The 19631-nt window shown below is 47.3% G+C and overlaps 1 protein-coding gene and 1 pseudogene across 3 annotated transcripts in view; one reads left to right on the forward strand and one right to left on the reverse strand.

Annotated features, from left to right (window-relative positions):
* The window catches only part of ZNF496 (zinc finger protein 496), a 39166-nt gene extending 20807 nt beyond the window's left edge, over positions 1 to 18359 (forward strand). For all 3 annotated transcript variants that reach the window (XM_019632431.1, XM_019632433.1, XM_019632432.1), the window contains exons 7-10: positions 10540 to 10672; positions 11066 to 11173; positions 11670 to 11777; positions 15909 to 18359. In XM_019632431.1, the coding sequence (XP_019487976.1) occupies positions 10540 to 10672; positions 11066 to 11173; positions 11670 to 11777; positions 15909 to 16654 (1095 nt within the window). In that variant the 3' untranslated portion in view covers positions 16655 to 18359. The remainder of the gene's footprint in view (positions 1 to 10539; positions 10673 to 11065; positions 11174 to 11669; positions 11778 to 15908) is intronic.
* LOC109376503 (riboflavin kinase-like) lies at positions 1595 to 2956 on the reverse strand (annotated as a pseudogene).
* Positions 18360 to 19631: the final 1272 nt, after the last annotated feature.

The raw sequence follows: 19631 nt of genomic DNA on the forward strand, positions 1-19631 counted from the left end.
AGTGTCACTGGCCCTCATATGTGGGATCTGAACCGGGGCCCTCTGGCATCCCAAGCCAGTTCTTAACCATCGCGCCACTCGGCCGGCCCCTATTTTTTTTTTTTTTAGCTGAGCCATCCTGCTACCTATTGGCAGCTTAGCTGCAGCTCAGCTTGGGCCGGGCATCAAACCGCTGTTGCTCAGAGCTCAAACTTTTGAGCGAGCTTTTAACCAACTGAGCCACTCAGCCAGCCCCACAATACACCTATTTTAACTGTAATGTGTAGATAGTATTCACAGGTGTCTACACTTGTAACCATCACCCCAGTCAAGATATGGAACATCACCCAAAAATTCCCCTTGTGCCCCTTTGCATTGAAGCCATGCTCTCATGCCCAGGCCAACACTGACCTCCTTTTTGTCTCAATAGATTCACTCTTCCTTGTTCCAGAATTTTATATAAATGGAATCATGCAGTATGTTGTCTTCTGTGTCAGGCTTTTCTTACTCAGCCCAGTGATTTAAGCATATTCACGTTGTATCAGTAAATTGTTCCTTTTCATTGCTGAGTATTCCATTGCACGGCTGTGTCACAGTTGGTTTATCCATTGACCTGTTGATAATTGTTTGGGTCACTTCCATTTTTGGCTGTTTGAATGAAGCTTCTGTGAACATATGCAAGTCTTTTTGTGGATGAATGTTTTCATTTCTCTGAGGTAACGGCCTAGGGTTCAGGTTGTCATAGGGTAAGTGTTTGATTAATTATATGAGAAATGGCCATTTTCTGTGGTGATTTACCACTACACTCCTGCCGCAGTGAATAACTTCCAGTTGCTCCACGTCTTCACCATCTCCTGGTATTGTCATTTGTTTTGTTTAACTAAAATCTTATCATTTGTGTCTTTCTCCCAAACCAGAAGCACTCTTATTAAATTACATTGTGCGTATACAACCACAACAGTTTGTTTGCTCAGAACATATAATTACATTCAAAATAAATAACTTTCTATTTCATAGCTTAATTGGCTCTTATTAAATAGTTTCCCTACTGGGGAAAACAAGTACTCTGTGTTCTTTAACTGGTATATGTAAATGAACTGCTACGTGTTCATTTAAAATTTGAGGAAACCTAGAGATGAAGCTTTCGGGTTTTTCTAAAATGCAATACAGATAGGCCCTTAATCACTGTTGACACAGTGAGGGGATGGAATGTAGAGATAGATGTAGTCCTTTGTAGGTCGTCAGATGTTCTAAATGAAAAACCTGACACTGGCAATTGTTTAAAGGAAAAAAGAACCAAAGTCAAGAAAAATGTTGAGTATCTACTCTTGAAAAGAGAGAGTGTTATACAACACAAAAATGAGACCTAGAATTTCAAAAAAGACTTATTTTAATGTTTTAAAAGACAGACACACAAAAAAATGATAGGCAGAGGGTGTCTAGACCAATTAGAACTAAGGCAACTGTAACAAAAGTGAATAGAGTACACTGATTTGATCTCATAAAGGAAATGACTAATTAAAATTTCACAAGTCTTGGGCCAGCCAAGTGGCTTAGTTGGTTAAGAGCTCGCTCAAGAGTGCAAGCTCTGAGCAACAGTGGTTCAAGTCCCGGCCCAAGCTGATCTGCCACTGCCGCTGAGCTGCAAACAAGTGGCAGGATGGCTCAGCTAAAAAAAAAAAAAAAAATTTCACAAGTCTTCATGTTTATGATACTATATTAATGCACAAAATATCAAAAATACAAAGTATCATTTCCCCCTTAGGTTTATAATAAACTATCAAACCTCTGTTTAATGCATTTGCTTTCATAAGCCTTCCTTTTTAGCAGCTTATGCTATACAAGTGTATACATACTAGCATTTTACCATAAGAATTATAGTTTTCATCTCAAACTAATGACTTGCATTTTTACCTATAGCTATATGTATTTCATTTCCATTACAAGACACTTAAGACCTTCCTAGTGGTAAATTTTAATCAACACATTACATAAAAAGAATCTTGATTTTTAAAATGAATCTTTAGTACTGCAGCATGATGGGTTTAATTGAACAATTGAAATATAATGTAACTCTTTGTACTGTTTAAACTAATTCACAGCTGTAGGAATACATTCGATTTAAAAAATATAACCAAGATGAGACTACATACTTATGAGCAGTAAAATACTAGAAAACAGTGAATGAATAAATAAGATGATTTTTTTCATCAGTGTCCATTCATTATTTTGCTCTTAGGAACCTGGAAGAAATTGTCGTCTTTGAGTTTCAAATGTTCTGGTAAATCTAGTAATTTCTTAGCTTCCTCAGTATCACCTTGAATTGCTGAAATAAGTGACTCTAAGGCAGCGGTTCTCAACCTGTGGGTCCGAACGACCCTTTCACAGGGGTCGCCTAAGACCATCGGAAAACAAAAAGATATTTACATTACGATTCATAACAGTAGCAAAATTACAGTTATAGAGTAGCAACGAAAATAATTTTATGGTTGGGGGTCACCACAACATGAGGAACTGTATTAAGGGGTCGCAGCATTAGGAAGGTTGAAAACCGCTGCTCTAAGGAATCAACATTCTTTTCTGGTCTGAGGAAGCAAACAGTGGCCACATTGGGGATTTCCCCATAGACGACCTCTTTGAAGGGATGCATGTGGGTCTCCATGGGCGTCTTTGTATTCCATTCTATGCTTGCTACCATGGTGTGGACAGTTCCACTGGACCAACCATTATAAATGCCAGTGGATCCATCAACTGATATATTTTCTACTACTTCCCAGGAGAGTTAGCTGTGGGGGTACCCAGCTGCTTGGAGTCGTGGCCAAAGCCCCACACCACTTGACCACCGCAGAAGTAAGGCAGGTACCTCATGACATCATCTCCTTTAGGCGCGGGCCGGTCCGCAGGTCCAGCTGTCCAGGTGGTGCCTGGACCCCCTGAACCAGCCAGGGGACAGAGGAGGGAGCTCTGCCAGCGGGCAGGACAGATTCACAGCGGGCCAGGAAGCCCAGGGGACATGCTGAGGCAAGGCCCTTGGTGCTGCTGACACAACAGAAGCTGCCCAGTGACTCAGGCGGTTGTCATTTTTTTTTTTTAATTTTATTGGGGAATTGGGGAGGGGAACAGTGTTGGGGAATCCGGGAAGGGGAAGAGACAATTGCTGTCCTTTTGTTCTTCAGTTTAGTTGTGGAGGACATCACTTCACTGGCCCATGTTGGTATTGTGATCATTGCGCTCTTCCTGGCTGAGGCAGATGGGTCACTGGCCCCTGGACGGCCGCTCACGGCGGTTTTTGGCAGCTCACACCAGCTGCCAGCCGCTCATGGTAGCTTACAGCAGCCCACTGCAGCTCCACTGCAGACTACATCGTCGCCGGCGACTCACGGCAGCCCAGCTCCAGGTCAAGCTGTTGTTCACCATCTTAGCTGTAGAGGGCACAGCATCACCGGCCCTAATGTGGGATCCAAACCGGAGCCCTGCTACTCAGAGCTGGCGTCCCAAGCCAACTCTTAACCAGCGTGCCACTCAGCCGTCCCGGTGTTGTCATTTTTTAAAAAACATATTTTAGCCATTAAAGTGGATATATGATTGTGGTTCAATTTGTGTTTCCTTGTTGACTAATGAAGTTGAGCATCTTCACCTACTGTGGATCATTTGTGCATTGTTTGTGAAGTATACAAATATTTTCCCTATTTATTGGGTCACTTGTCTTAACTGTTGTTTTAAGAACTTTTGGAAACATATTTTGGATTGAAATCCTTCGTCAGATGTATATATTGGGAATATTTCCTACCAGTCTACGGCTTGCCTTTTNTGTATATATTGGGAATATTTCCTACCAGTCTACGGCTTGCCTTTTTTTTTTTTTTTTAATTGGGGAATTGGGGGAGGGGAACAGTGTTGGGGAATTGGGGAAGGGGACCAGCCAACCTGTTGCTCCTGAATCTTAGCTGTGGAGGGCGCCAGTCGCCATCTGGCTGCCTGTCGGCAGCTTGTGGCCTCCAAGCTCAAGGTGCTGTGTTACAATCTTAGTTGCGGGTGGGCACAGCCACCATCCCATGCAGGAGTTGAACCAACAACCTTGTTGTTAAGAGCACACGCTCTATCCACTGAGCTATCCAGGCGACAGCTCAGCTCAAGGTGCTGAGTTCAGTCTTAGTTGTGGGTGGGCATAGCCACCATCCCATGCGGGAGTCGAACTGGCAGCCTTGTTGTTAAGAGCGCATGCTCTATCCACTGAGCCTCCTGGGTTTGCAGCTCAGTTCAAGGTGCCAAGTTCAGTCTTAGTTGTGGGCAGGCGTAGCCCACCATCGAACAGGCAGTCCCGTTGTTAGGAGCATGTGCTCTCACCAGCTGAGCCATCCCGCCACCTGTTGGCAGCTCAACTTGGGCGCAGTGTCACTGGCCCACTTGGGAACCGAACTGGCGTCCCCTTTGCTCAGAGCTCGCGCTACCAAGCCAACTCAACCAACTGAGCCACTTGGCCGACCTGGCTTTTTATTGTATTAATGATGTTTTTTGAAGATCGAACATCTTTAATTTTGAGGAGGTACAATTTATCAATTTTTTTTCTTGTATCATTTATGCCTTTTGTGTCTTAACAAATCTTTGTGTACCCCAAGCTCACAAATAATTTTTTTCTGTAAGTTTTATAGTTATAGTTTTACTTTTAGGTCTTTGATTCATTGTAAGTTATTTTTTGTGTATGGTAGGGTCCTTTTTCTTCTTTCTTTCTTTCCTTTTTTTATGTTGATGTTTAGTTTATCAACATTCACTGAAAATAGTCTCCTTTCCCCCATTGAATTCTTTGGCACCCTTATCAAAGATTGGTTGTCCACACATGTCTGAGCATCTGGGCTCATCCTCGATGAGCTATGTTTTGACCATTTGTGCCAATACCACTGTGATTTTATAGTAACTTTTGCAGTGGGGTAGTGTGAGTCCTCCAGTTTTCAAAAATCTTTTGGCTGCTTCTAAGTGCTTTACATGTCCATATAATTTTGGAATGTTCTTGGAGTTTTTGTTAGGGATTACACTGAATCTACAGGGTATTGTGGAACAAATTCATATCTTAACATGTTAAATCTTTCATTTCTTTGGTTCTTCAGCGTTCAGGTGGGGCACATATGTTATAAACATTTTCCTTAATCCCATGGCTTTTGATGCTATGTAAGTGGTCTTTATGTATATTTCACCTTCTAATTGTTCATATATAGAATATAGAAATACAATTGATTTTGGTACGTTGACCTTCTATCCAGCAACCTTGTTAATTTTTATTTGGATGGCAGTTTTTCTGAAGATTCCAGAGGATTTTCTGATTGGGTTTTGGGAATTTTGGTTTCTAAGCCAAGGTATTTAAAGTGTTTCTAACACAGTTTTATGTATAATGACAAGATGATTATTGAAATTTTATTACCTTTCTTTTTGAATCTTCATAAAACCAATGATTGATAATAGTATTTTAATGTACCAATGAGTGTGAACTTTTTTCATATGTTTTAAAATACTTACTCTCTTGGTTCTCCCTTTTTAAAATTGGGATGAAAGGCTCTTCAATTGTGTTATAAGGGCTTTGTATATTTTAAGTCTTCTTTGCCTTTCATAAATGGTGTACATTTGTTCTCAGTTTGTCACTGGTCTTTTAATTTCATTCATGTTGTTTTAATTACTGGAGGTATTTATAATTTTTATATGAACGTCATTCTTCTGTTTTTAGTTTCTGAGGAAAGCTTTTCTTTTTGGTACTCTTACGGTTTTTATTTCTATATTAGTTAATATCAAGGATCAGAATCTAGTTTCATTTCTAAATAGTCAACCAACTACATCAGATACATTGGATAAAAACCATCTTTCTCTTGATTAGGGTTCTATTTTTTTTTATATAGATTAAATTTTTATGTGTACCAAATTTTGTTTCTGGACTTTTTCTTCTCTGCTGTGTTGGTATATTTTTGTTTCAAAGCCACATTTGATTTTGCAGCTCTTTTATCAAAATTATAACCATACTAATTTTTAAACATTTCCTTGCAGTTCATCCCATGCCACTAATATTACTGATTATTTATACCACCATAAAGTTATTGCAACACATTTAGAATCTTTTTTTTTTTTAAGGATTTTATTGGGGTATTGGAGGGGAACAGACAAGTTGCTGGCCTTTTGTTCTTCAGTCTAGTTGTGGAGGACGTCGCTTCACTGGCCCATGTTGGTATTATCATTGCACTCTTTCCAAGTGAGGCAGATTGGTAGCCAGCCACTGGATGGCTGCTCACAGTGGCTCTTTGCATCTCATGCTGGCTGCTGGCCGCTCACACCAGCTGCCAGCCACTCACGGTAGCTTATGGCCGCCCACTGCAGCTTCACTGCAGCCTATTCCGTCGCCAGCAACTCACGGGAGCCCAGCTCCAGGTTGAGCTGTTGTTCACCATGTTAGCTGTACAGGGCACAGCGTCACTGGCCCTAATGTGGGATCTGAACTGGGGCTCTGCTGCTCAGAGCTGGCGTCCCAAGCCAACTCTTAACCAACGCGCCACTTGGCCAGCCCTAGAATCTTTTTAAATTTTAAAATTGAAATGTTTTCTCTTTTAATAGTGAAGTATATCTACAATTTAAAACAAGCTGGTTAAAAAATAGGAAAAACAACTCATTAGAAAATAGAAAAGTGGGCAAAGGAAATAAACAAGGATCTCCAAGAAGAAAAAACCGTACGAGCCAGTGAACGCATGAAGGATGCTCATCAAGGATCCTTCCATGGCTGTGATCGCTGGGCTCCTGGCGCAGGGCTGGAACCGAGGTCTGCTGGCAGAACCCAGTGTTGGTGGCCGCGCAGCGAGCATAGCTCAGGTGCTCCACTCGAACAATGGTCAGTATTTTGTATTGGTGAAGATGGTTCCCGGTGGCCCAGTAACTCTCCTTCTACGTATGTATCCCGCACTCACACTTGCACGTGGATAGAGAGACAGATGAGAGGGTTCATCAAACTGTTTGTTGCTTGTAGTAGCAAAGTACAGACGATCCCGGACTTGCGGTTTCTTGACTTAACCATGGTAGGAAAGTGATAGGTACTCGATAGAAACCGTACTTAGATTTTTAATTTGGACTCTTTCCCTGGCTTGCCTTGCGCATGTACAGTAGGTGCTCTCGTGCTGGGCACGCTCAGCTCCCCACTAGCCTGCCTTCCCTGGGTCAGCAAGCGGTACTCTGCAGCATGGTATCAAATACATTTTCGACTTAGGATGTTTTCAACTTTGGGTGGTCTTACCGGGATGTAACCCTATCTAGGTAGAGGAGCATCTGTACTGGGAAAACCTAAAACACTGTTGCTAGAAGAGGGGACAAAACCTCAATAAACTGGATATACATATATGTGTATGAATAAACCTTAAACAGAACGGGGGTGTAATGCAAATTCAACATTTAAAAACTTGCAGTGCAGTCCTGTGACATCATGTTAAGCTATATTCAGATGTAGTTGGAGTTTAAAGGGTATGCACTGAATGTAAGCACCAAACCTGGACTGCAACCCACTCTGGGAAGGTCTGGAGGTGGGACTGGGGCCAGGAGAAGCTGAGACCACATTCCACCTGTGACCCACCCCCAACGCCCTTTCACAGAAAACCGGAGGCAAACACTGTAACCTGTTAGTTTTTGTATTTTTATATAGGTGCATGGACAGTATTTTGTTTCAACTTTTAATAAGACATAAATTATCCATGCCCAGGGTAAGTCTTCAGACACTAGAGAAAAGCTTAAAGAAGAAAAGAAACCTCACACGAGATTCTACCAAATGGTGTGTTCTACGTTTTTTTACACACATCTTTGCATGTACCTCAGAAAATGTCCTGGAAGTGGGATTACTGGGTCACAGGGTGTGCTTCTATTACATTCTCCCCAAATCTCCCCAAACTGTCCAGAAATGTGCATTTCCCCAGGCCTGTATTCCTATATCCCCAAAGACTCAGGGGAGGGAGCGTTGCACTTAATCTCATCTTTTCTAATCAGTTGGATGTAAGCCAAACGAAACAAGTATTTATAAGCATATGACTATTGTCATGAAGACATAGGTCTGTTGAATTTCACTTGTATACCTGATGATTGACATTTAAAGATACAATTTATATTTAACAAGATTTCTAGGACTCATTAGAAAGCTTTAACCCAGCAATTTCCTGTCTTCTTGTCACAGTCACCTGTGGAACTGGCATTTTTTTTTTTCTTGAAAAGGTAATACTATTTCTTAGTTCAAAAGATACTCAATGATATTGAACTGGTGTTAATTTTTTCAGGTGTTGGCAGAGCATTTTCTAGACCATGGCTCTATTGACGTTTTGGCTGGATAGGTCTTTGTCACATGGGGCTTTCCTGGGCACTGTGGGGTCTTGAGCAGCATCTCTGGCCTCCAGCCTATTGATGTTGTAGTGCCCACCCCCAGTCATGAAAAATGTCTCAGGCATTGCCACATGTGCTCTGGATGCAAAATCAGTTCCCCTTGGATGAGAACCATGGTGCCATAGGAAGTTGTGCTGCTATGGGAGAATAACTTTTTTATTAGAAGATTCACTCAGAAGCATGTTGGGGTAACATATCATGGTGCCTGCAGCCCCACAGTGATCCAGATGATAAAGAAATATGCCCACCCACCACACATGTGAGGGGGTGAAATATGACAAACAGGCAAAATGTTAACATGACACATCTAGTCCCAAGGCTCTGTACCCTTCATGCTCATTGTTTTACTGTCTGTTGTTTCTAAGTTTAATTTGAAAAATCAAAAAGTGTAGGGCCAGCCAAGTGGCTCAGTTGGTTAAGAGCTCGCTAAAGAATGCGAGCTCTGAGCAACAACAGGGTCGCCGGTTCGATTCCCGGCCTGAGCTGAGCTGCCGCTGAAGCCAACAGGTGGCAGGATGGCTCAGCTACAAAAAAAAAAAAAAGTGTGTAGGTAGGGGAGGAAGAGTCCAAGGCAGCAGAGGACATACACTGAAAACTCCTTTCCCAGCAGTGTCCACCCACATTTGTCCCCGTCCCCCAGGGAAACCAGACAAGTAATCTGTGATCTTTCAGACAGCTAGACAGATGTGAGGTTATGTGTTTAAAATAGGAACTTATTCATTCTTTAAACAGATAATGTTATACAATATTATTTTGAAGTCCTTTCCAGTTGACTATATAAAGGAGTTACGTTTTATAAAAAAACAAAAGTGGAATTTTATTGTAAATGCTCTGATTGAAACACTTTGCAGAAAACATGTGCCTTGTTAAGCCAATATCCAGAGAATGCTTAGTAGAGATACTATGTGTGTTTCTGTTCTTCTGGGATTAGAAGTTGGTACAAACAAATATCAACTAGACCAGTTTTCCATCTTTTACATCTTCTCCCAAATATTCTATCAAGTAATCAAAGTTCCAGATCATTATGAAGTGAATAATTTTTCAGTGACACATATTGTTACTATCAACCTATTGTAATATTAATATGCATATTTACAGGAAGTTTGAGACCCTAGCTTCATGCTTCAACTGTCAAAGACATTTCCATTCTGTAAAAGACTTATTTATTTTATTTTTTTAGATTTTATTGGGGAATTGGGGCAAGGGAACAGTGTTGGCGAATTGGAGAAGGGGAACAGCCAAGTTGTTGTCCTTCAGTCTTAGTTGTGGAGGGCGCAGCTAACTCAGCTCCAAGTCCAGTCTCCATCCAGCCACTCAGCAGCAGCTCAGCTCGGGCGCAGCTCACTGGCCCATGTGTGAATCACATCGGTGACCCTGTTGCTCAGAGCTCACGCTCTTAACCTGCTAAGCCACTCGGGAGGCCCAAGACTTAATTTTTATGGCCTCCTGGTATTATATGGATATGCCATCATTTTTTTAATTAAAATTAATTTGATACATTCCCATGTTCCATGTAAGAAAAGTCCCTGCCACGCGTAATCCCAGGTCCCGCAAAGCTGTGAAGCCACCGCCGTTACAGACTTCTGGACACACTGCGTGTGGGGCCTAGACCACCTTGTACACAGGTGCTTTTCATATGACACACCTGGAGGGCTTCCTCCTCAGTGAAGAGGCCCTTGTTCCCTCAATGGGATTGAGCTCGTCCCCATTAGAATGTCCCGGAATTAATCAGCGCTCTCTTGATGGGCACAGAGCTCGTCTTCAGTCTTCATCTGTGATCAATTTCTATTGATAGTATTATCTATGATCATCAATGCTGCTATGAAGGAGCTCATATAGACCTCACGCTGCACACGCGCAAAATAAATCAGAAATGGGAGTGTCCGCATGGCGGGCTGAGCGCACTGTAACTTTGCGGACGCTCCCCGTCGCTGGCCTGGGACTGCGCATGCGCCCTGCTCACTCTTCGGCATCGCGGCTTCGATTTGACCAAAGCTGGCAGGATAGGAACCAATCACGTGGATGTCAGGCGAGCTGGGGAGCAGCCTTCTGACTTACTTCTGGCTGCACGTGTTGTGGGGCCTTTGTCCTTAGCCCCAGCTTGCACCCTTGTTGGTAGTCTCTGTCCCTAGCTGGTCCCCAGACTGAGGCTTCCCTGTTCTCTGGTTTCAGAACCGGGTTTCTCCCTTCAAAGACATGATCTTCTGCTTCTCGGAAGAGGACTGGTCCCTTCTAGATCCCGCCCAGACTGGCTTCTATGGGGAGTTCATCATCGGAGAGGACTGCGGGGTCTCGCTGCCGCCCAGTAAGACCCCTCCCCCACCCCTGAGACCAGGGACCTGGGGGCCCACATCTGATCTTGCGGTCCACCCCCCAACCCTGACGGGTGGTCACCTGAACCCAGTGGTCCCAAGGACACTTAGCAGATGGGCTGTCACCTGCCGCTATCACATGTATCTCAGGCTTACCAGTGCTTTGCAAACAGAGCCAAATGTAACACACTCAGGTGCATCCACTTTTCTCTGTCATTCTCTCCTGTGGCCTCTTCACTTCTGGCCCTCTAACCTGGTGACCTGACAGCTGACCCATGCCCACTGCTCCCTCCTGGCCTCCCTGTATGGCCCTGTTACTGCCATGGCCTGTCATGTGTCCCTTCAGATCACTGAGGAATGTGTGTCCCCTACTTTTCTGTGAGCAGATGACCCAGCTGCCCAGCTGGATCTCTCCCAGGGCGAGGAGAACGAGCCGTGCATTCCGGAGCTGCAGGACCTCCAGGGGAAGGAGGCCACCCAGCCCCCCTGCTTGGGTGAGTCACGACTCCAGAACAGGGGGGCAACTGGAGGCTGGCTGCTCCCTGCCATCTCTGTGCAGCCCTCTGCCACCTGGATTCTGTCTTGGTAGAGCATGTCTTGCCTCCTCCCCAACTCCTTGCAGAATGGGTGTGGGGTCACACTCCCTCAACCAGACACTGGGACACGACGGCTCTGCAAGCTGCATTTATGCGGCATCTGTGAGGGGCACTGGGGCCTCTGGGAGTCCCACCACACAAGTGGAAGTGACTACAGGGACGGCAGTGACTGGTTCACAGTTAGGTGATGGAGAGAAACCAGGACCCACATTGGTTCCAACTAGCTTCAGAACCCGTGTTGCCTGCAGACTCATTCACTTTACAAACACTAAGGGACACCCAAGAGGGAGCCCAGGGCTGCCTCAGATTCCAGCCAAGTGTCTATTAAGATGCCTCCCCAAGTGGTGCTGTAGCTGCAGGACAAACCAACTTTCCTATTTTCTTCTCTGGAAAGACTTTCCAAGTCTCCAGCCGTTCCAGGTTGAAGAAAGAAGAAAACGGGATGAGCTGCAAGAGTTCCAGGCCTGTGAGCAGACAGCGCTCACTCAGAGCAACTGCCCAGGTAAGGACGGCCTGGAGGGTATGAGGGGTGCATGTAGTGCCATCGGCATGTGCATGTGGGCATGGGGATGGCATGTCTGGTATGCTGCATGTGTGTGGTGCGTGTGCTGGTGAGTGGTCAGGAATTGAACTCTCAGAGGTCTCTGCAGCCGCTCCTGGGGTTTGTCAGCTGCTCACGTTGGTTCCCTTTTGCCAGGGTCTTCCAGCTGAGTTCCAGTCCCCTCCTATTCCCCTTGCGGGTGAAGCAGGTGTGAGGCAGCGTGGTTTGCCACATAGGAGTGTGCTAGAGTCCAGAACAGTCTTGGAACTGAAGAGCAGCATTGCAGAATGCTACAGCGAAAGGGACTCTGGAGGGTGTGCCCCACCTGCCCTCACGGGGAGCCAATATGTGCACGTGTGTTGCCAAAAGTCACCGCTTCCAGTGGCCGAGGCTAACGTGGCCATCTTCAACATCCTCGGGGTTCATGTGTTCTTCCAAGCACCAAACCCTGCTCTCTGATTCTTTCATTTTTTTTCCTCTATTAAAAATTTTTTTTTCAATTACAGTTGACATACAGTATTATGTCTCTGGTTCTTATTTGAACCCACTGTGTCACAGAGATTTTCCACAGCTGTGGGGACTGACTCATGCACAATCTGTTTTACCAGAGATGTGTTTTAGAGGCAAGATTGGCCTGGTATTGTGGTAGTTGCACCTATCTCTGGGCAGAGCTCACTACCACCTGTGTTTGCCCTATTGTGTGTAGACAAAAGGGATTTCACGTTTACGTAAACCCACAGCAGATCCAGAAGGAGGATGGCTCTTCCCCAGGGCGCGGGTGGCCATGCACAGATGCCCGTCTCAGTCGGGCTTGATGATGCTTGTGCTACCCTCTGCCTGCCCACCGCCTGTCTCAGGCTTTGGAGGGTGTGTGGCTACACCACAGGGAGCTTGCAGCTTCGCTCTCCCTTTCCTGGGCTCTGACACAAAATCTGTGACACGGCAAGGCGCCCAGTGCACAGGATAGGTGATGGATTTCAAAGAACAGGCGCCGTTGTTATTTGGGTAGCTCCTGTCCACATCCTCTGACAGCAGGTGAGGGGTTCCTGTCCCCATTGCTATGGGGACTCATGCAGGATGCCCCCACCTGTTCCATCAGCACATTCTAACACTTCCCTGAGATGGACTCACTTGTGTTTGTTGTGTTTTCCCTGTAGACCAGGTAGGTGCTGTTGTTTAGTCCTTGTTTCTGTTTTTGCCCTTCCCCCATCATGCTGGACAAGCTCTCTGTATGTCCCAGGCCTCAGTGTAGTGTTCTCACGCAACCTTGTGCACTGTGTCCGTACAGACCTTCTGAGATAGGTGCTGACCATGGGCATGACTCATCCAGCAACAGCCAGAGCTGGGCGGCTGAAACAACAAATTTATCACCGTTATGGACGTGGGAGGGTTCAAGGTTAAGGTGCCTATGTAGCCTGTGAATGGTGCAGGCTCTTCCTGCTTGTAGAGGCTGCCGTCTGGCCACGTGCCCGCGTGCACTCATGGCCTTCCCCTAGTGTGTGCTGGGGGAGCTCTGGTGTCTCCTCTTATGAGGTCACTTCCCAATACAGGGCCACCTTCAAGACTCATCTAGACCTAATGACCAACCAAAGGCTCCCCGCTCCTAACACCACCTCACTGAGGATTAGGCCTTGAACATATGCATTTTCATGGACAGAAATGCTCGGCCCCTGAAGGGAACTGTGATGTCTCCATCCTGCAACTGAGGCACGCGATCTAAATTCGCTCGCCCAGGGTCCACACTCAGGCTGTGAGGTCCGACTGCAGAGGTGACCCTGGGCAGTCAGGCCCAGGCCAGACTTCTCATTTCACATCACCGAGCCAACACCTGCCTTTTCTGTGAAATCAGAATTGTGGGTCCAAACCCATTGTCTCTTATTTGAACATAATTCCTCCCTTGTTTTTTTTAAACCTTGTGAGTCTTTCAGCACATAAATTCCTTTTCACATGTTTGAAATGTAGATACATTTATTCATCTTTTTGTTTATGTCTTGCAAGAAAGCCTCCCCATCCTAACACTGTAAGAATGGATTTTGATAATGCCTTTGTCATTCTGTGTTTTTCACATCTGGCTTCCTGTCCTCCCTGCTTTCCCCTTGGCCCCTCCAGCCCACAGGTGCCCTTGAGAAGTACTTGCCAGCCTGAGCAGTGCCCCCACTCCCCTGACTGGGCTCAGTTCTCCAGAAACCTTTGGCAACTTTCACTCTGCTTTAATTTTTTCCCCTGTAACAGAGACAGGAATCATAGCTCTTATGGGCTTATTGTTGAGGACATGATTTAATAAACATAAAAGCACACAGGCCCATAACTCTTGCCCATTTCCCTACTGTTATCCTAACAGCCAATTCAGGGGACCCCTCTCACACCCCACACAGCCCGTTCTGTACTCCTCATTGGTGAGCTGAGCGCTCCCTGGCTTTACTCTGTATGGTGTTTTGGGCACACCTCGGAATCTCAGCTCATCTACTAGGAGCCCTTCATACTGTTGTGTGACTGGTCCACAGCAGCACAGTTGGTTGCTTATTCCCCTTTAGAAACTCTGCATCTGTTTTTGATCACTTTAGCTGATTTGAGAGGATGTCATCCCGTAGGCACTATATTACTCTCCTAAGACTGCCTTAACAAAGTACCACAGACAGGGTGGCTCAAACAGCAGGAAGTGATTGTTCACAGTCCAGAGGGCTGGAAGTCTGAGATCAGGGTGTCAACAGGGTGGGCTTCTGCAACCTCTGTTCTTGGTGTGTAGACGGCCGCCTCCTCCCTGTACTCTCACAGGCCTTCTCTGTGTGTCTGTATTTTCATCTCATGTAAGGATGCCAGTTGGATTAGGGCCCATCTTAATGATCTCATTTTAACTTAATTACCTTTTGAAAGAGCCTAACTCCAAATGTGTTCACATCCTGAGGTATTTGGGTTAGGACTTAAACATAATAGGAATATTTACGGGATGCATTTCAGCCTTTAACACTCCACCCTCTGGTCTGATGGGTCCAGACCATCAGACAAGAGGGTCGCCTATAGATCTCTCCTGATTACCTCACCTCCATTCCTGGCTTCTCCTGACATGGTTGATTAGAGCCATGGTTGTCCAGTCACACCCTTGGTGCTCTCCCACTTTGTACAATATGGGTAGACTGAGAATTCTCCATGTCTTCAAGTCTTCCTCCCACTCCCCACTCGCATTCTCCCCAACCCCCTTGCCCTGTCTTCTGATGGACACACCTCCTCGGCCCTGGCCCTGCCTTGTATTTCTGCCTCTGTCCAGCTCCACCTGCCCTCAGGTTACCGAACCTGCCAGAACCCTCCTCCCTGTAGAAATTAAGTCCAGAATAACCATGTTCCTGTTAGTTATGATTTACTAAGGTCCAGTCAAGATAATAACTAATGTCTTGAAGGGTGCAGCACCACTGCCCCCTGGTGTAGACCTGAGAGCCCCACATTTCAAAAAGTGAGGAAACAGAGGACCGAGGGGAGCTTTGTGATGGGCTCTAGGCTGCAGGCCAGGACCTCACACCAGGTGCCTGGCGGCCTACCCACCTGCTCCCCATGGTACCTCCTCTGAACGTGACAGACTTGGGGTCCATCGAGTTAGCCCAGGTTGTCAAGTTCAGGACATCTCTTCCTATTGCCGTTGGTGGCCACTGGCAGGCCTCAGATGTGACACTGAGGGAGAGATGACCCTGGGCAGTCTGGGACAGTTGAACAACCCTGCCTCAACCCTTAGGTGTGTCACCAAGTTTGCAATATGTATAACGTGGCAAATAATATATCATCGGTTATATCTGGGAACAACTTATGTGTGCATTGTCGAGACTTTACTCAGATAAATACAAACTCCTAGAGCTTGGAGGGGTCTCAGTGGCCAGAAAAGAAAAAGGATTGGGGCTGGTGTTTCGGGGAAAAGGGCAGGGCAGGGTAAGAGAGCCCTACCCAGGAGGGTTGGCACAGTGCACGTGTTCTCTAATAGGCTACAGCCTTGTAAGATGTGGCTTTCTGGACCAAAAGCATCTCCCTGGGGGAAGGGGAAGTGGAGTTTTAGGGGTGGGGTGTGGCCTGGGCAGCACCACTGACCTGCACATGGCTTTTCTGCAGCTGGAGGTGATGCACCCACCCCCCAGAACGGCCTGGATGAGGAGGTGACCATTGAGATTGTCCTGTCCAGCTCTGGGGACGAAGACTCCCAGCTGGGCCCCTACTGCACAGACGAGCGGCGGAGCCCAGCGGAGAAGCAGCACAGCCTCCCCGCTGCCCAGCAGAGTGGTGCACTGGCGGGGGGTGAAGTACAGACCTCCGGGAAGACCTACGTGTGCCCGAACTGCGGGAAGGTCTTCCGCTGGAGGGTCAACTTCATCCGGCACCTGCGCAGCCGCAGGGAGCAGGAGAAGCTGCACGAGTGCTCGGTGTGCGGGGAGCTGTTCAGTGACAGTGAGGACCTGGACGGGCACCTAGAGGCCCACGAGGCCCAGAAACCTTTCCGGTGCGGTGCGTGCGGGAAGAGCTTCCGCCTCAACTCTCACCTGCTCTGCCATAGGCGGGTCCACCTGCCGCTGGGGGGCGGCGAGCAGGGGGAGGCGGGTCCGACAGGTGGGGGCCCTGACCCTGATGCGCTGCTGGCCAAGGGCCGGACCCGGCTCAATGTCCAGTGCTGTGACTGCGGGAAGGTGTTCCAGCGGCCCGAACACCTGGCCCGGCACCGTAGCAGTGCACACATGAATAATGAGGCGCGGCCCCTCCGGTGCCGGTACTGTGTCAAAAGCTTCTCGCACAACTCCGACCTCCTGCGCCACCAGCGCCTGCACATGAAGCGCCGCTCCAAGCAGGCACTGAACTCCTACTGAGTGGCCCCGGACACCCCCACCCCAAGACACACCTGTCCCAGGACAGACCACATCCTCTTGCCCTTTGCTCTCAGGTAGAAATGAGATACTGGCCAACTAAGCTCTTCTGTCACTGCTGTGCCAAAAAGGGCGGAAGGCGTGTTACCACCAGCTTTGACTCGCCCTGCGTTTCTAGGCCAAGAGAACCCAGTCCAGCGCTTCCCAAGCGGGCAGAGGGACTGGGCCACCACCAGGTGACCCCTTGGGGTCCACCCCTTGCCACTGACTCACTACACTCCACCTTGCCCTGTCAACACCCACACCCCCATCCTGGGGTTCCAGGGTAGCTGCACTTCCCATCTGATAGCAAGAAGCTGGTAGGTGGGATGGTGGGCACGTGGGGAGCAGGGCCAGGCACGCCAAGTCTGCTATGTCATCAGAAGTCTGAGTCCCCGTCACTATCTGGCTCAAAGAACATCCACGATTATCAGGCAGCCCTTTCAGGGTCGCAGCTCCTCGCGATGGGGAACCGTGTCACCCTTTTATTTGTGACCATGGCTGCTGCTTAGGGGTTGCGAGCTCACCAAGAGCAATGCCCACATTTTAAACTGTGTGTTGCGCACCCTGCCCAAATGTTTCTTTGTACCCTGAGGATTCCCGTTAGTGGTTGTGGGGTAGCAGTGGAGTTGTCCTCATTTGAAAGGCACTTAAGTTCCCCTTCCCATTCGGTCATGCCTGGGGCAGCGCAAACAACCGTGAGTGTCCATTCACTTAGCATGCTGGTTGTGTTCATTTGCTAGAGCTGCCTTAACAAATACCAAAAACGGGTGGCTTAGGACAGCAGAGACATCGCTGGAACTGAGGTGGGAAGTCCAAGGTCAAGGGCAGGGCAGGCTGAGTCCCTGTGAGGGAAGACATGCTCCATGCCTGTCCCCCAGCTTCTGGTGGTTGTTGGCAGTCGATGGTGTTCCTTGTAGAAGCATCACCCCATCTCAGCCTTCATCTTCACTTGGTGTCCCGGTGGTCATGCCTGTCTCCAAATTTCCCCTTTTTAGAGGACACCAGTCATTGGATCACTCCCCTCCCCAATCCAGTATGTCCCCTTCTTAAATAGAACACCTGTGATGCCCATATTTCCAAGGAAGGTCACATTCTGGTGCACTGGGGTTAGGATGATGAGCATGAATTTTGAGGGTGGGTAGACAATTCAACTCACAGCACCAGGTAGCCTGGCGACACTGCCCTCATCCCCGGTTTACAGATGAGTCAGCAAACTCAGGTTGGCTTGCTGTCCACTCCACTGGAAACAGCATTCAGACCAAAGCCTCTGCTTCCAGGGCAGGTGTCCGACAATAGCTTGAAAGTTTGTGGCCTGGACTTCTGGGCTGAGACTGATAGTGACAGTGAAACCTTGAGCAATTAAACCAATGGTCTTTTTGTTCCTGGAAGACTGGCAATGTCAGCCAGGGAGTGGCGGTGGCCGGATCCAAGCCACCAGGTAGGCATTTGGTGTTTTGTCACGTCCATCGGCAGGCAGCAAGGCTCCTTGTCACCCATGTCATTGTCACATTGAGATATCACTGCCAAAAACCAAGTGGAAGAGCCACAAGGCTTTATAATTCTGATTACTGTGCCTGTGTAGACACCTATCCACTCAGGAGCAGTAAATGCAATAAAACCATTTGGTCATACCCTGAACAAGAAATAAATATCAGGACTCTTCGTTTGTAAATAGTCTGCCTTTTGTATTGATCTGCCAGGAAGAGGGGAAAATTCTAATTCAAAGCCATGTTGCACCTTTGCCCCACCTTCCTGCACTTGGCTCTTGCCCGAGGCCCTGCAGTGGAAGTTTCCCTCACCTGCTTCAAATGTGGTCTAAACAGGAACATTGCTCTACTTACTGGTGTCTTACCTGTAAAATCATCCTAAATAAGACACAAAGGCAATGATTTGGAACTGAACCCCACGAGGTTGTGTGTCTCAAGTCCCCCCCCCAAATGTTGGGAGACCCCCACTCACACAGCACACCAAAGCGCCTATCTAACCAGAAGGTCACGTCATCCTTGGATTCAAAAGCTCTCCCAGGTGATGTAGTTCAAATCTCAATTCATCCCACACATGAGAAGCCAGTGGGGTTACCTGCACTGAGGAAAGCTCAGGACACGGGCAAGCGACCACTTGATCTCTCCCCGCAGGCTGGAGGGACCTTGCCATGAAAGAAGAGACCCTACATATGAGAAGCATCTGCCCTGGGTTCCTCAGACTCCTTGGCATTGTTCCCACTAACTCAAGTACATAGAAACTTGCTGAATTAATATTCATGTTAGACTTCCTATTTTAATTTAAAAAGTAATATATGTAGCACAGCTAAAGAGAGGGTCAGGTAGCCTGACAAGGAGAGCTTGAGGTGCAAGGATGCTGCAAATGACCCTCTGGGCGTCAGACATCACCTTGTGACGCTTTAGGCCTCAGGTAGATCATTCTGGTCACCCAATCTGATGCCTTTTCAGAGAAGAGGAGACGTCACTGCTTCCCAACGCCAGGGGTAGCTGGCACTTGCGGTCACACCACACCTGGTGAACACGACCTTGGCCATTCTCTAGTATCTGTCTCCCCATCTCCCTCCCCAGCTGGGTGATGTGGCCAGCGGTGGGAAGGTCCCTTGCCATTGCTGTCACCACATGGCAGACATGGAAGAGAAGGTGTGAGTGCACACCTGACTTGGAGATCGGTCTTGGCACTCCTCTCCCATGAGATGCTTGTCCTCCCTGCCCAGGCATAGGCACTGTGCTTGCAGTGTAACATAGGGGACTTAGGGATACTTACATTGCTACATCTTGTCAAAATGTGGAGGGGCTTGGACACCTGCCCTGAAGACATTGCAGGTAAGCCAAATCAAGCTGGAGCCCCTTTGGAAGTGTGTGTGTGCTCTTAGGAGGCCCGGGTCCTGCCCGCAGCACACTGATGGTGAATTCAGAGTGAGATTCCTGGATATTTT

Source organism: Hipposideros armiger, unplaced genomic scaffold (genome assembly GCF_001890085.2).
Source record: "Hipposideros armiger isolate ML-2016 unplaced genomic scaffold, ASM189008v1 scaffold_1139, whole genome shotgun sequence".
Lineage (NCBI taxonomy): Eukaryota > Metazoa > Chordata > Mammalia > Chiroptera > Hipposideridae > Hipposideros > Hipposideros armiger.